The sequence below is a fragment of the Eptatretus burgeri genome, chromosome 2, assembly GCF_056783735.1.
Source record: "Eptatretus burgeri isolate ZD-2024b chromosome 2, Ebu_testis_v1, whole genome shotgun sequence".
NCBI lineage: Eukaryota > Metazoa > Chordata > Myxini > Myxiniformes > Myxinidae > Eptatretus > Eptatretus burgeri.
This window is the reverse complement of record NC_140962.1, coordinates 44,672,265-44,687,754: the sequence shown is the minus strand read 5'-3', so window position 1 is coordinate 44,687,754 and position 15,490 is coordinate 44,672,265. Positions and strand designations below refer to the sequence as shown.

Sequence of the window (15,490 nt, the reverse complement as noted above, 5' to 3'; positions counted from 1 at the left end):
AAGGCTCCAATTTTAAATCATAATTTATTGTTATTGCAACTACAAACATCGGGGCAATACCCCTGGGCGCTCACCTGGTAACGGCTGGATAAGATAACCAGGGAACCACTGGTAGTCATGGATGACCCATAAAATATAAAAACGGAGAAGAGAGTAAATACCGATGAATTATTTTTTAATGCCATGAAAAAACTTTGGTACATCACAGGTGATAAGTTTGTGGTCAAATTTCATCGAAATTGTGTGTGTGTGGTTTCGGAGAAGAGAGCAAGTACATATTTTGGGGGGGAAACCCCCTGTAGAACCCCTTAAACCCAATTTTTTTAATGTCGTAAACAACCTTTAGTACATCATGGATGATGAAGGTGGTGGACAATTTTTATCAGAATTATACGTGTAGTTTCTGAGAAGAAAGCAAGTACCTCTTTTGGGGGTAACCCCCCCCTCCTGCAAACCCATAGATCCCCTTAGACCCTGATTTTTTTAATGGTATGAACAATCTTTGGTACATCATGGGTGACAAAGGTTGTGGTCGAAATTCTGTGTGTAGTTTCAGAGAAGAAAGCGAATACATACGGTATTTTGGGATGCAACCCCCCCTTACACCCCCGAGACTGATTTTTCTCATGTCATGAACAATCTTTTGGTACATCACGGGAGATGAAGGTTGTTGTCAAGTTTCATCGGAATTTGTGGTTTCTGAGAAGAAAGCAAATACCCATCGTGGGGGGCAACCACCTTCCCCACCACCATCGACCCGCTTAGACCTCGATTTTTTTTCATGGCATGAACAAGCTTTGGTCCATACGGTGATGAAAGTTGTGGTCAACTTTCATCGAAATTGTGTGTGTAGTTTTGGAGAAGAAAGCAAATACCTATTTTGGGGGGGCAACCCCCATAGACCCCCTTAGGGGATTAATTTTTAAATGCCATGAACAAACTGTGGTACATACATGGTGATGAACGTTGTGGTAAAGTTTCATTGAAATCGTATGTCATTTCAGAGAAGTTAAAAATATTTGTCGACAGATGGACAAACTGACTAACGGATGGACAACGCGCCATCCCATAAGCTCCCCAGAACCACGTTCCAGGTGAGCTAAAAACTATAAAATGGAATTCATTCAAAAAAATTGTGGATTTGGATTCTCGGATTCCAGAAAACCGAGATAATCTTCAGAGATTGACGATGTCCCAATCATGTTGTGAGCAATAACATAACTGGCTCATTAATGACCTTAATGATTAATCTGCTGGCCCGACTTGGGTTAGTGTACATGCCAGTCCACACTGGGTAACCATATATAAAGCTATAAACTGTCATGCTGATGTTTCACATCAAGGGAGATCCATGTGTACATCCTTTGCCAGGTGGATTTTAAACCATGTGGCCCATCTGGTAATATTAGTTGGTGGATATTAAAGATTCCACAGTGTCTTTTGCAAAGAAGTGATTTATCGCTGGCATTCTGGTTGAATTTGCAAGGGCACTGCATCAATACACAGGATGCCAAAGTTATGGGAATTGACGAGAAAAAAAAAGAGCTGGTGATGACATTCTCATCTTTCATTGGGGAAGAACAGTGTGAAATAAACGCAGCATTCAGGGTCTCTTCTGTCTCCTTGGCAGATATTTGACACAATTTTACAGTTTTCATCATGAATTCATCAACTGCCATGTGTTGCATGGACACTTGTTCATTGTTGATTGATTAATCATGAACTGGAGAGAGACCTGCTGAATGCATCGACCTGATCATGCTGACAAGCTGTTTTCTGTGCTCGAGCAGCAAAACAGATACCAGCCATAACTGGCCACATTGTATATGGCTATGCATATGGACTTTGAGATATACACCACATTGCTTTTTCTTTCATCGTGATCACCCAAGTCTCCTTGCTCAAGGTCTGTGCTTCCACCTACTGTTCCTGTCAAACCTAAACTTATGTGTCTCTTCAACTGTCAATGACACACCAAAGTGAAGCTTATTGAAGACTAGTGTAAAAACCCGTCAAAAATGACGGATTGGCATTCAAAACGATCAAATACGACCTGTCGCTTTGCTGACAGGAATACTAAAGGGGGGGGGGGAGAAGGGGAGAGAATGAGAGTGGTGAAGGAGAGAGAGGGGGGGAGAGTGGAGGAGGAAAAAAAGAGGGTAGGGAGGAGGAGTGTGGAGGAGTGGGGAAGCGAGGAGGGAGGGAGAGTGAGAAGGGGTGGGGGAAGGGAAGGCAATGTGAGGTGAGTGGAAGGGAAGGCAGACGTGCGGTGGAGCGTTAATTACGATTCGTCGTCTTATCAAAATGCTTTTCCATAGAATAACAATGAAGATGAAAACAAAATAATGTATGAAATCCATTTTCTACTGATGATACTATAAATACCGCCCGGGCCAATCACCGCCCAGACATGTCCAGAGATAAATGCAGTCCAGAAACAAACACCGCCCATAGACAAACACCACCCGGACATGTCTGGAGAGAGCGAGGGATGTGTGGGAGGGTGCTGCTCTATATTAGGTGGGGGTGGAACGAGGATGGGACAGAGAGAGGGAGGGGGGAGGGGAGTTAGGAGGGAGAAAATGTTATGCTTCACGAACGAACGAACGAACGAACGAGCGCGCGCACGCACGCACGCACGCACGCACGCACGCACGCACGCACGCACGCACGCACGCACGCACGCACACACACACACACACACACACACACACACACACTTGGCCGATATCGGCAATTCTTCAGGAATCGGCATATTGGGGTCAGTGTGATTACCGCCGACAGTACGTTCTGTGTACAACCCAAAAACCTTGAGTAGTTTTCACCATTGTTTTGGGGGAATTTCAGAAAACAAATTATAAAAACAACATTGCATTATAGGCGTTTCAGGGAGATGTGCATAAACATGGATCTTTATAAAGAGCTGCCAATCGTCATGTGACAGGTGAAAAAAAATTGGGCTCTGTCATTTAGAAAACACATTAATCTGGCAAACAGCTCAGAAATCAGGTGTTATCAAATATATTTTGCTTTGAAACCCATAAAGTGAAACCATATAACCTTTGTAAATCATGTACCTCCACCTTGTAGCAACTGCCGACTGGACATCCCATTCAGAGCACGAAATGTACCGCTATCGACTCTAGGGCATTTGGAAAGTAGTTTAAGCACTCAAGCAAGCACTCCAATTCAATGCTTGATTAGGAACGGCTGGCTAGGCTGTGGCTGCATACAATATAAGATCCCTTTAACTCTAAAGCCGGTCTTCGCCGCGCCCACAGCAGTTGAAGAAATTAAATTAATTCGTTCAAATAATAACTTTATCCATAAAAGAGTTGCTGTTTAACGTAGAACAACCCTGGAGACATTGCAAAGTTTAATCGCCCATGAAATAAACATTGCAGATAATCTGCCACGTTGCCTGCTCGACTGTGTATGCGTCACGTGGTACATCGTTTTGTGGTATGTGCAAACGTTATAACTATTTTAAAATGTCCGTTTTTCACCAGATTTGCTTTGATTACCTTTCGAGCACCTCGCAAAATCTCCAAAAATATACACAGATCTGGCAGACGCTATGGATAGGCAGTCCCTCTTGGGGACAGGGCATGAGGTCGAGCAGTGATTGCATGAAATAATATAGCTCAATCAAGCTGGTTAATTTTGGCAGGTAACTAAATTTTTTGTTCACTCAATATAATTTTCCAAACAGTAGAAAAAAGGAGTGATGTGCCCAAACCCCCAAAAACCACTGCGCCAACACCAAGCCTGGTGTTGGCGCAGTGGTTAGGGCAGCGGCTTGGGATCTAAAAGGTCCTGAGTTCAAGCCCCGTTGGGCCACTGAATTAATACACCAGGGGGTTGACTCAGCCTGTCATCCTTCCGAGGTCGGCGAAGTGAGTACCAGTGTACTGCGCCGGTGTATACCCCGGTTAAAATAGGTGTACCATATCCCTGTGTCGTAAGAGGCGACCAGGGTTGCGTCAGGAAGGGCATCCGGCGTAAAACATGTGCCAAATCACTATGCGGATCATACGGATGATTCGCTGTGGCGACCCCGAACAGGAGCAGCCGAAAGAAGAAGAAGAGTACAAAAAAGATAAGTTTAATGCTTTGGAAATTTCAAATTTTCTTGTGTATATATGGAGAAGGAGGGACCATAGCATTAAAGTAAATGGGTATATATGGTTAGTTATAAGACTCGTTATTTCTTTAAATTATCAGATTTCATAACAGATTTTGACACTTATTTCGTCCAGACGACATACAATTGTCAAAGCTGAAATTTTTTTGATGATATACTCTAATTAGTCTGTGAGAGTAGATCGTGGAAAATTGCATCATATAATGCATGAAATTGCTCCAAGGTCCTAATTTGAAAACTATAGCACTTAAAAAAGCGATGTATACAGCGATTCGCAGCCATGATGAACAGACATTCGATAATATGAGTGAGGAAAGTGAAAAAATATATATCCTTAATAAATCGTTGTGGCCTGTTTCAAGTCAAAATATGGTTGAGCAGGCCAAAAAACATGTTGGCTTCAGACCCCAGCGAGGTAACCCAGGATACGCCTCAAGACCCCAGAGAGCGAGGTGGCCGAGGATGGCGCCTGATAAAGGATACAGTTAAATAAGACTGTTAATTATCTTCAAAAGGGATGTTTTAGTTAAGCCAAACACCCAATTTTCAGTCATGCATTTCCTTGGAGTTTTCTGAGTATGCATGCACAGTTTCAGGCTGCTAAGTTTCATGATCTTGGAGTTATGGAAAACACACACACTGGTGTAGATATTCAAGGAGACTGTAAGATACTGTATGATGTTTCGTCGCAAGAAAAAGCATCATTTTAAAACACAACATGTACAAATGTGATCATATTTTCTTTATCTTCTGGGATGTTTCGTTTGGATGATAAAGAGTCATCATGAGCGTGCCAAAGTCTGAAGACTCGGCTTAGCTTCAAGTGTGCTTTCTCTGTTTTTTATTATTTAGACATCCTACGGACGTAAATGAACACTCGTTTCACTCTGCGCATGTGGCACATCACATGCAGCGAATTTCACCTCCCTGCGCTTTGTATGTATTTTTTTTTTAAACGCTTCTATACACCACCCTTGAGGCTCGGTTTGCAAGTCACCATCTACAATTCCAATAGAAGAGATGTAATTACTCTTCTTTTGGGTCATCGGTGTCTTTTGGGTCTTCTGGGCTTTTAGATCCTCTGGGTCTTTTGTGTATTTGGGGTCTTTTGAGTCCTTGGAGTCTTTTTGGTCCTCGGTGTCTTTTTACTGAAGTGAACACAGTCATGTTAAAAGATTGGCCTTTAAAACTACACACAAATCATCCTTATGAAGGGGGACAGTCAAGTACACAAATATACACTGTATTATGGAGAAGAAGGTTGTTGAGATTCTTTGTGTTCTTACACTAAGCAGTTACTCTGTCTGAGGGGTAGAAAACTTTTGAAAAATGCCATCCAGAAGTAGTTTCTGAAAATAGTGCAGAGCAAATGTAGTTGTCTTGTGCCAAGCATTCAGTTCTCTTCTTCATCTTCTCCCGAGACAGTGGATGATCATTTTTATTTTCAATTTTTATTTTAACTAGAAATGCCAATTCAAGTCCTGAGTGGAAAACAGTGATGCAGTTTGGGCAATTTCCCTGCCAAAAGGCAAAGGGAAATTATAAAGAGTAAGTCTATGATACTGGTTCAGTGGATTGTGACAAAGTTGGCATCTTTTATCTGTTCAAAGACAGGATGATACAGAGTAAAACTATGCAATATAAGAAAAGATATGTGAAACGCAACTCTTTCATCTGTACAATTTCATGAAGAAACGGGAAATATTTCACAATATCTGTGAGATTCTGCAATCGTTGCAAAAATGTCGAAAAAGACACAATTGGTATCAAAAGATTGTGGGTTAAAGTATTGCTGAAGGCTACAGTGTGAACGACTTGGATTTTTAGGTTCTGGAAAGTGTCTCGGGATAATTATTATTTCACTATTGGGCTGTCCAGGCTGGCAGTATGACCGAGAGGTACACACACTTACCTCTAAAGCTGTCTCGGATGGGTTTGAATCCCGACCAAGTCATAAACTGTCATCCCAGTGTTTCACAGGCAGGGTCAGGTCAGGTCAGGTATGGGAGCATGCACCGGAGCGGCATGTTGCTGCATACACTTTCCGCCGGTACTCCAGGGGTCTCCGTCTGGCCATCCCCCAGGCAGATGCCTGGCCCATCCCCATCTCCTTGAGATGCCGATCAACCTGCTGCAACCACGAGGCATGTGGTCGGCCCATTGGCCTAATCCACTCATGAGGCTCTCTCGCTGAGAGAATCTGGTGAGCAGGATCACCATCAAGAAAACGAGCCACATGTCCATACAACCGCAGCTGACACTCACAGACTATGCAGGTAACAAATCTCATTTGAGTCTCTCTCAGAAACCACTCGTTGGACACAAAGTCCGACCAGCATTAGCCAAAGATTCTCCGAAGAGACCTGGTACCAAAGGAATTAAGTCTCCCTCTCAGATCCCTGGTCTGAGTCCAAGTCTCAGGTCCGTAGAGCATGACTGGAAGCACAAAGGACCTGAAGATTTTGTGCCAACAGCGCCACACCCTATGACCCAGTGAATCCATGACTCCCCACTCCCCAGGTCCGACCCAGATGTCAATTGATCTCTGGCTCACAGACAGCAGAGACATGAACATCACTGCCAAGGTAAGTGAATCTCTCTGTGACCTCAACATCCTCACCACAAACAGGTACAGACAAGATAGCAGCATCGAAGATGTCATTGAAAGCCTGGCTCTTAGTTTTAACCCAGGAAACCCGTTATCCCAGTGAAGACCCGAAGGTCAAGGATACGGTTAATCGTTGACCTCTGGTGTAAAGCCTGACTGCTCTGGGTGCCGGTGTTCAAGTAGATGGTGGTGAACCCCATCGAGAATTATCCGAACAAACACCTTGCCCAGCACTGAGAGCAGCATCACCACTCAGTAGTTGTTGTGGTCCTGGCGGTCACACTTCCCTTTCCAGAGAGGGACAACAAGGCCCCTCTTCCAGTCAGTTGGGATGATGCCTGTGTTCAAGGCAAAGCACAGAACTGCATGCAATGACACGAGTGCAGCATTTCCACCAGCCTTGAGAAGTTTAGTATGGATGCCACAGATCCCAGGAGCTTCACCCCATTTCAACCGGTTCACCACAGCCTGTGTATCCACAACCGAAGGTGGACCACAGTTGATTGGAGGATAGGCAATTGAGATAGTTACACCCCTGATATCCAACTCAACAGTTGGTGGATCAGCCTGGTACAGCCGCTCAAACTAACCAGACCAGCGGGCCTTCACTTCGGACTCCTCTGTCAAGAGCCCTCCACCCTCCCCTCTCTTTGCAGTGCACAAAGGGATGGGCTTGGAGGAACGCAATGTGCGAATTCCCATGTAAGCAGGATGAGAATCACTTGATTACAGGTGATGCTCTACCCCCTCACAGATTCCTCGTACATCAGCTTCCTTGTCCACCCTCAGCGCACGTACAGTTTTATGCTTCAACTCCCTGAACAGCTCAGCTCTGCCATTAAGCCTGGCCCTGAGACTGTGGTCAATGGTGTCTAGTGTCCCTTGAGAGACAAAATTCTTCTTCGCCCTATGGTGAGTTCCAAGACATCCACCGGCAACATCAAGGATGGTGGTCTGAAAGGCACTCCACAACTCTTCAGAATTCTCCAAAGCACCCAGATCCCCCAAATCCCCACTCAGCCTGTTCACAAACTCCTCAGCGACCCTCTCATCCTTGAGCTTGCCAACATCCAGCCCAGGCTGGGATGGTACCATTCTCCCAGATTTAAGCTGCAGCTTCAGAGTTGCTACAACAAGCCTGTGGTCAGTATTGAAGAACCAAGTACTCCGCTAGACACCACAGTTCTGGATCATCCTCCAATGACCATCAACAAGCCCATGGTCAATCTCCTTTGGCACACCACCAGTGTTGGAACACCAAGTCCAGTGATGAGCATGTGGGTGCTTAAACCATGAACGAGCCACCCTAAGTCCATGACTTCTTGCAAAGTCAAGGAACTTAGTACAATTCTGGTTCACAGTTCCAGACCCATGGGGTCCAACACATGTCTCATAACCATCCCTATCAGTTCCAGTCGATGCCTTGAAATCCCCCAAGCCTTGAAGAGTATGTCGCCTGGGGCACTGATCAACCACAGAATCGAGTGTGGCATGGAATGCGTCCTTCACGGTGAGATGATTCGCCTCTGCCGGAGCATATACAGACGACACCCAAGGAGTGACAAATCCTTTGTCTCATAATACGCTCATTGACCGGTGTTACCTCAATTATCATTGGAGTCAGCTTATTGGACACAGCTACAGCAACTCCTTGCACATGGTTACCATCACAGCGACCAGACCAATTGTAGATGTAACCACCTGCAATGATCTCGCCACTATCTGGTCTCCGAACCTCAAAGAGTGCTGCAATACTGATGTTCAAGCTCTTAAGCTCAGATGATAACAGAGATGGGCGATCATCCTCTCTTTGGGATAGGATATTCCAAGCACCCACCTGAAGGGACCGCCTCAGGTTAACCCAAGGAGACCGCCATCTGGTGGATGACACTTCAGCACCACCCTGACACACACTACTGCAATCTGACCTGGGAAGGTTACCCTGTGGTTTTCCTCCTATCATCAAAGAGTGGAGGTGCCGAAGGCTTTGCTCCAATCCCGTCATCCAGTGAGCTGCCCTGCAGAGGGCAGCTGCACAGGAGGTACTTCTATGGTGTGGGTTTTCAATTTTCTTTGCGTTTTTCTTGTGTTTTATGGAGTGTCGGGTTCTATGGTGGCTGGATTGCAAATCGTGCCACCAACCTCCTTAAAAAAGTAACCCAACTGCAGGAAGACATCCGCAGACACAATTGGGCACTAGATATGGATGTCGTTGGTTCACAAGGAGCTCCTCCACGCTTTGACAGGTTTTGTCTTTAATAATGTTGGTTGTCCATATCATACGCATTCCTCACCAGGAAACCTGGTGGTGGAGACGGTTTAATCGTCGACAACCCAACCATGAAACAGGTTAGTACAGGTTTATATGGTACCTGGAGCAAGTCACAGATCTAATCTGGCCTGACCTGACAATACAAGGTGAAGCAGGGCGATTCATCAATGTGTGCCATTCCTCAGATGGACATTAAGCCGGTATCGTGTCTGCCGACATGAGTTGGTGGACATTGAAGACCTCAAAGTGTCAATCGAGAAGAGTTGATGATCTATCACAGCACATGGCCAAATTCCATATTCTGCCTGCATTATTGCTGGGAAGGCAATGTCAAACTACCTATTATAATCCTTGTTTGGGAAGCTGCTTCAGTGGCAGTGAGAGACAGAGACCGAGACAGAGAGAGACAGGGAAAGGGAAAGGAAAAGGGAAAGGAAAAGGGAAAAAAGAGAGTGAGAGTGAGAGTGAGAGTGAGAGTGAGAGTGAGAGTGAGAGTGAGAGTGAGAGTGAGAGTGAGAGTGAGAGTGAGAGTGAGAGTGAGAGGGAGAGTGAGAGTGAGAGTGAGAGAGAGAGAGAGAGAGAGAGAGAGAGAGAGAGAGAGAGAGAGAGAGAGAGAGAGAGAGAGAGAGAGAGAGAGAGAGAGAGCACTGTCCATAAAAAGCACAGCTGCCTTGTTAATGACCTGAAATACTTTTGGTTATGCAAAAATGCTACAGAAAAAAGAGAGAGTAGATAATACAATTAAGTATTTAAAACTGTAGTCATGGAAGAGATCACAGGTTTGAGTCAGGAGTCAGGAGCATCAAAGAAGATTTTGCAGTATACTATACTATACCATACCATACCGTACTATACTATACTATACTATACTATACTATACTATACTACACTATACTATACTATACTATACGTACCTTGGTTTCAGGGTAACCTAGAATAGCAGTCGCAAAAGAACTAGGCTGATCAAGCAAGTGAGTGGGCATTGTCTGAGACTGCTGCAAAGCGAGAGAAAGAGTTTCTGAAGATATTGGCATGGCTGAAATCCCACCAGGGATGCAACCATCTGGAGCTAGAGTGGAGGATAAAAGGTGGCAGTACTCATTCTATGACAAATGCTTCATCTGTTCAAATCTAAAACTGTGCATTTTCATTCTAAAAGTTGCACCTCAAATGAACATCTATTTATTTTTCTGCCATTTTTTCATTTCAAAATGGACAAGTCAGATTATGAGTCTGAAGTGAAATGACTCACCAGTTGAAAGACCAAAGCCCACACTGAGTGCTTCTTCATGCAAAGGCTGCAGCCAACAGGAGGCCAAGGACTTATCTGATTCAGAATCTGCCCAGTCTAAAGAATATTTCCTGGAGACAGAATAAAACAAACATTACAAAATACCAAATGGGAAAGTTTTATGGTTAAAATATGTGAAGAAAATGTTGCATAATCTCTCACCGATTGCTTCCGTTCTGGATTAAAAGCCAACGGTTGGTGGAGGTGAGAAAGACGGCTGCCACAGGGAAAGGCAAAAACACAGAGCGCACATTTCCCTTCTCGACTTCCACAATGTCCAGCCGCTTCCTTCACATCAATAGAAAGCCAAAAAGGAGAGAAAGAGGGGGAGAGGGAGAGAGGGAGAGAGGGAGAGAGGGAGAGAGGGAGAGAGGGAGAGAGGGAGAGAGGGAGAGAGGGAGAGAGGGAGAGAGGGAGAGAGGGAGAGAGGGAGAGAGGGAGAGAGGGAGAGAGGGAGAGAGGGAGAGAGGGAGAGAGGGAGAGAGGGAGAGAGGGAGAGAGGGAGAGAGAGAGAGAGAGAGAGAGAGAGAGAGAGAGGAGAAGAAGGGAGATAGACAGTGAGGAAGATAGCAAAAAGAAATATACCATCAGAGATGGGGAATCCCCCGCCATTGAATGAAAAAGGTCATACATATTCCAGATAATGAGGAAGGTGAATTGGAAACAAGACACCATTTGGTCATCATCTCGAAAAAGTTCCCCAGGGGTGAGGAACGTAGTAACCAAAAATAATTGAAATCAGATAAGCGGTTTTCCATTCATTACAAAAAACGTTTTTTTCAAGATGGCCACCCTAGTCGGCCATCTTGGATCCGGCTATGCCCAAAATCAACAAGGTTATTCCTTTTCAGGTGGTACATGTGTGACCCAAATTTCAAATCGATATGGCGAAAAAACATTTTTTTCAAGATGGCTGCCCCAGTCGGCCGTATTGAATCCGGCCATGCCCAAAATCAATAGGGTTCTTCCTTTTCAGATGTTACATGTGTGACCCAAATTTCGAATCGATATGGCGAACAGTTTATGAGTTATCGCACTCACAGCTATAAATGTTGACGCCCGGACGGACGGACAGCCGACAGCCAGACCTGGGTGACAACAATATCCCCCTTCTGCCACGTGGCGGGGGATAAAAACTGATGTGATAATGAGACAAGCAAAGTACAAAAAGGAATGAGGAAAAAAAAATCAAAGGATGACATGGGTAATGGAAGAGGGTGGGGGATGGGGACGGAGAGAGCGATAGAGAGCGAGAGAGAAAGAGAGAGATAGCGAGAGGGAGATAGCGAAAGGGAGATAGCGAGAGGGAGATAGCGAGAGGGAGATAGCGAGAGGGAGATAGCGAGAGGGAGATAGCGAGAGGGAGATAGCGAGAGGGAGATAGCGAGAGGGAGATAGCGAGAGGGAGATAGCGAGAGGGAGATAGCGAGAGGGAGATAGCGAGAGGGAGATAGCGAGAGGGAGATAGCGAGAGGGAGATAGCGAGAGGGAGATAGCGAGAGGGAGATAGCGAGAGGGAGATAGCGAGAGGGAGATAGCGAGAGGGAGATAGCGAGAGAGAGATAGCGAGAGAGAGATAGCGAGAGAGAGATAGCGAGAGAGAGATAGCGAGAGAGAGATAGCGAGAGAGAGATAGCGAGAGAGAGATAGCGAGAGAGAGATAGCGAGAGAGATAGCGAGAGAGGGATATAGCGAGAGAGGGATATAGCGAGAGAGGGATATAGCGAGAGAGGGATATAGCGAGAGAGGGAGATAGCGAGAGAGGGAGATAGCGAGAGAGGGAGACAGCGAGAGGGAGATAGCGAGAGAGGGAGATAGCGAGAGAGGGAGATAGCGAGAGGGAGATAGCGAGAGGGAGATAGCGAGAGGGAGATAGCGAGAGGGAGATAGCGAGAGAGAGATAGCGAGAGAGAGATAGCGAGAGAGAGAGAGAGATAGCGAGAGAGAGAGAGAGATAGCGAGAGAGATAGCTAGAGAGAGAGAGAGATAGCGAGAGAGAGAGATAGCGAGAGAGAGAGAGATAGCGAGAGAGAGAGAGATAGCGAGAGAGAGAGAGATAGCGAGAGAGAGAGAGAGATAGCGAGAGAGAGAGAGATAGCGAGAGAGAGAGAGATAGCGAGAGAGAGAGAGATAGCGAGAGAGAGAGAGATAGCGAGAGAGAGAGAGATAGCGAGATAGCGAGATAGCGAGATAGCGAGATAGCGAGATAGCGAGATAGCGAGATAGCGAGATAGCGAGATAGCGAGATAGCGAGATAGCGAGATAGCGAGATAGCGAGATAGCGAGATAGCGAGATAGCGAGATAGCGAGATAGCGAGATAGCGAGATAGCGAGATAGCGAGATAGCGAGATAGCGAGATAGCGAGATAGCGAGATAGCGAGATAGCGAGATAGCGAGATAGCGAGAGAGAGAGAGAGAGAGAGAGAGAGAGAGAGAGAGAGAGAGAGAGAGAGAGAGAGAGAGAGAGAGAGAGAGAGAGAGAGAGAGAGAGAGAGAGAAGCTCACCCTCCTTCTCTGTAAACCACAAGCCAGTTATTCTTGGAAAAATTCCTCGCCATTCGGTACAAGGTCTGGAGTGAGAAAACCACCCCCAGCATGGTGAGAAAAGAAAACAAACACAAAAGGATATTTCGCTGATTACATTTTTGTTTCATACTTGCATTTAACAACTCAAAAAAATCGATATCATTAAATGAATTCATCTGTTTCATTAAATTTTTACTGCATGCATTTTACAACGAAAAAACATCTCTAAACAAGCTATGTGGTAACCAAGGTACCAGACCAATGGCCCTTCTCTTTTATTATGAAACACGGAAGGTTGCTTGCAAAAGGAAGACATTTACTATTGTAATTGCAAAGTATTAAGTTGTAGTAAGTTGGTGGTCTCTTCGTTTTCCACTGGCTCGAATCTATGGTCTTGCACTCTGTGTATCCATTCATATCCCGCTGAACATCCACGAGTTGCATGTGTTCATCTAATAACAGACTCCTCAATAATGTTCCCAAATCCAAGTTCTTCACTCCTCTCAATTCCTTTGTTGTTCTGCATCACCCTCTCTGTGATCACACATTTCTGTATCTATCCAATCCTGCACTTTGCTGAGTTATTAATTTTTGTGGTCATGAAGGCCAACTGTTATCTCGTGTCATCTCCCATATAGTACATTAGATTATGTCAACATTTCACCAGAATTGTTCAAAATGTGAAAAAAGTGTGAAAACTGGTATACATGACAACTTTTATATGCTCTTTCATATAAGAGCAGGACACACATGATCAGGCTACAATTACGGCCGCCATCTTGAATTTCAAAATGGCCGCCACCGAAAACTATTTTTACGATATCTTGATCACCAAGAGGCCTAAGCACTTGAATAATGAGTCTAATCCAATGTATTCACACACAAGGAATCCAATAAACACACTTATAATGCTCCATTTTCAGTGTTTCTGCTTTAAAATCGAAATGAGACCCTTTCATAAACAACAAGATACTTAAAAGTGTTTGCTCGATGTTTGATATCCAAATGCTATGAGCGTGTAGAAATAGCTTTATCCAATTTAATTTTCAATATAATGCTTTGAAAGGTGTTATAATTCTAAGAGTCTGTCTGTCATTCGCTCTGAAACTATGGTCCGTGGTCGTTCCAGCTGTCAGTTGATCCATGTGTTCCAGAGAACGTCCCTGTGTGTGGGTCAATCACTATCACTCTTTGCATGCATGAATATGATTTGTATTGCAATTGCTGCACTAAAAATCAGTTGCTGTCTGAAAATAATGAGATGTGATTGAAATCACTGATAATCCTTCTGCTTTGATCAAGTGGATTACAGCTGGTGCTGAAGTGGCTCGAATCATCGACGAGTTTGAGAATTCATTTGGATTTACTTCCCCAAAATCTACAGAGCACCATTATCAGGGACAATCCACTCAGTTGAAATTTGCCCAACACATCAAAGCTGTGGTTGCAACATTTGAAGAATTAGGTAATCCCTTCACAGAAGATACAAATTATCTGATCGTGCTGGACACAAAGGAGGTGATGACAGAAGATGCAATCTTTAGGCTGAGGAATGTGGAAGCAAATGGGCAGTCAGAATATGACACATATACTGCTGAATGCTTGGAGCAGCAAGTAAAACCAATTTCAGACATCATACCAAAGAACAACATTGCTCCCTTCCACAAGACTTCACCCTCAAAACACTCCAGAACATCACACCAAATTAGGACTCTGAAAAACAACTGTGAGTTGTTTGGCAGAATGTACATATCTTCTCAGCCCTGAGAAGGGGACATGGATGAATTCTTCAGTCATGAAAACCAGGGATCACCACCTTCTCGATCAGACATGGGAGAACTGAGGCAGTGTACTAAATCAGACCTTATTGGATGTTTCGACAAGCTGGCTGGCTACTGGTACCGCTTATGGGTGTGGTACACCAGAGGGAGATGCCAAGATTCTCGATGGATCTGTTATCGTCAATATGCTGCTTCCTAAGTCCTGCTCAACATTTGGAGACTATGCTGAAAATGTATTCTTGCCTTATGTACTGAGAAACCTGCAAAACACAAAACGTCTGGATGTTATATGGGATCGGTATATTGACAACAATTTGAAGAGTTCAACGAGAAAGAAGAGGGGAACGGGGAGCCGCATTATTGTCACAAATTCTATGCCAATTCCGCAGAACTGGCAGAGTTTTCTTCGCGTGGACCAAAATAAGAGTGAGCTGTATCATTACCTGTCACAGTGTGTTGCTAAGTTATCCATACAAGAGAAGGAGCTATATAGTACACAAGATACCAATGTCATCTCTTTCCAAGAGTGCAACATAGAATCTTCTCTGGCTCCATGCAACCATGAAGAAGCCGATACGAGGTTATTCTTGCATGCTCTCCATTGTGCACAAAATGGCCATCACAAAATCCCGATGAGGTCAGTCGACACTGACGTTGTTGTCCTTGCAATTGCCATATTTCATGCTTTATCCCTTGACGAACTATGGGATGCATATGGAGTCAAGAAACACTACAGGTTAATACCGGCTCACACGATTACAAGCAGTCTTGGTGAAAATAAGGCCAAAGCTCTTCTGTTCTTCCATGCCTTAACTGGCTGTGACACGTCATCATCATTCAGTGGTATTGGGAAGAAAACCGCTTGGG

At 44.7% G+C, this 15,490-nt stretch overlaps 1 protein-coding gene across 4 annotated transcripts in view; it reads right to left on the bottom strand.

Moving 5' to 3' along the window:
- The window catches only part of VWA8 (von Willebrand factor A domain containing 8), a 321,146-nt gene that overhangs the window by 52,590 nt on the left and 253,066 nt on the right, over positions 1-15,490 (bottom strand). For 3 of the 4 annotated variants that reach the window (XM_085869177.1, XM_085869176.1, XM_085869178.1), the window contains 4 exons: positions 12,822-12,886; positions 10,478-10,603; positions 10,277-10,386; positions 9,939-10,093 (listed from right to left, as the gene is read on the bottom strand). The exons of the other annotated variant lie outside the window; for it this stretch is intronic. In XM_085869177.1, coding sequence (XP_085725303.1) covers positions 9,939-10,093; positions 10,277-10,386; positions 10,478-10,603; positions 12,822-12,886 — 456 coding nt within the window. The remainder of the gene's footprint in view (positions 1-9,938; positions 10,094-10,276; positions 10,387-10,477; positions 10,604-12,821; positions 12,887-15,490) is intronic. 4 annotated transcript variants of the gene reach the window in all.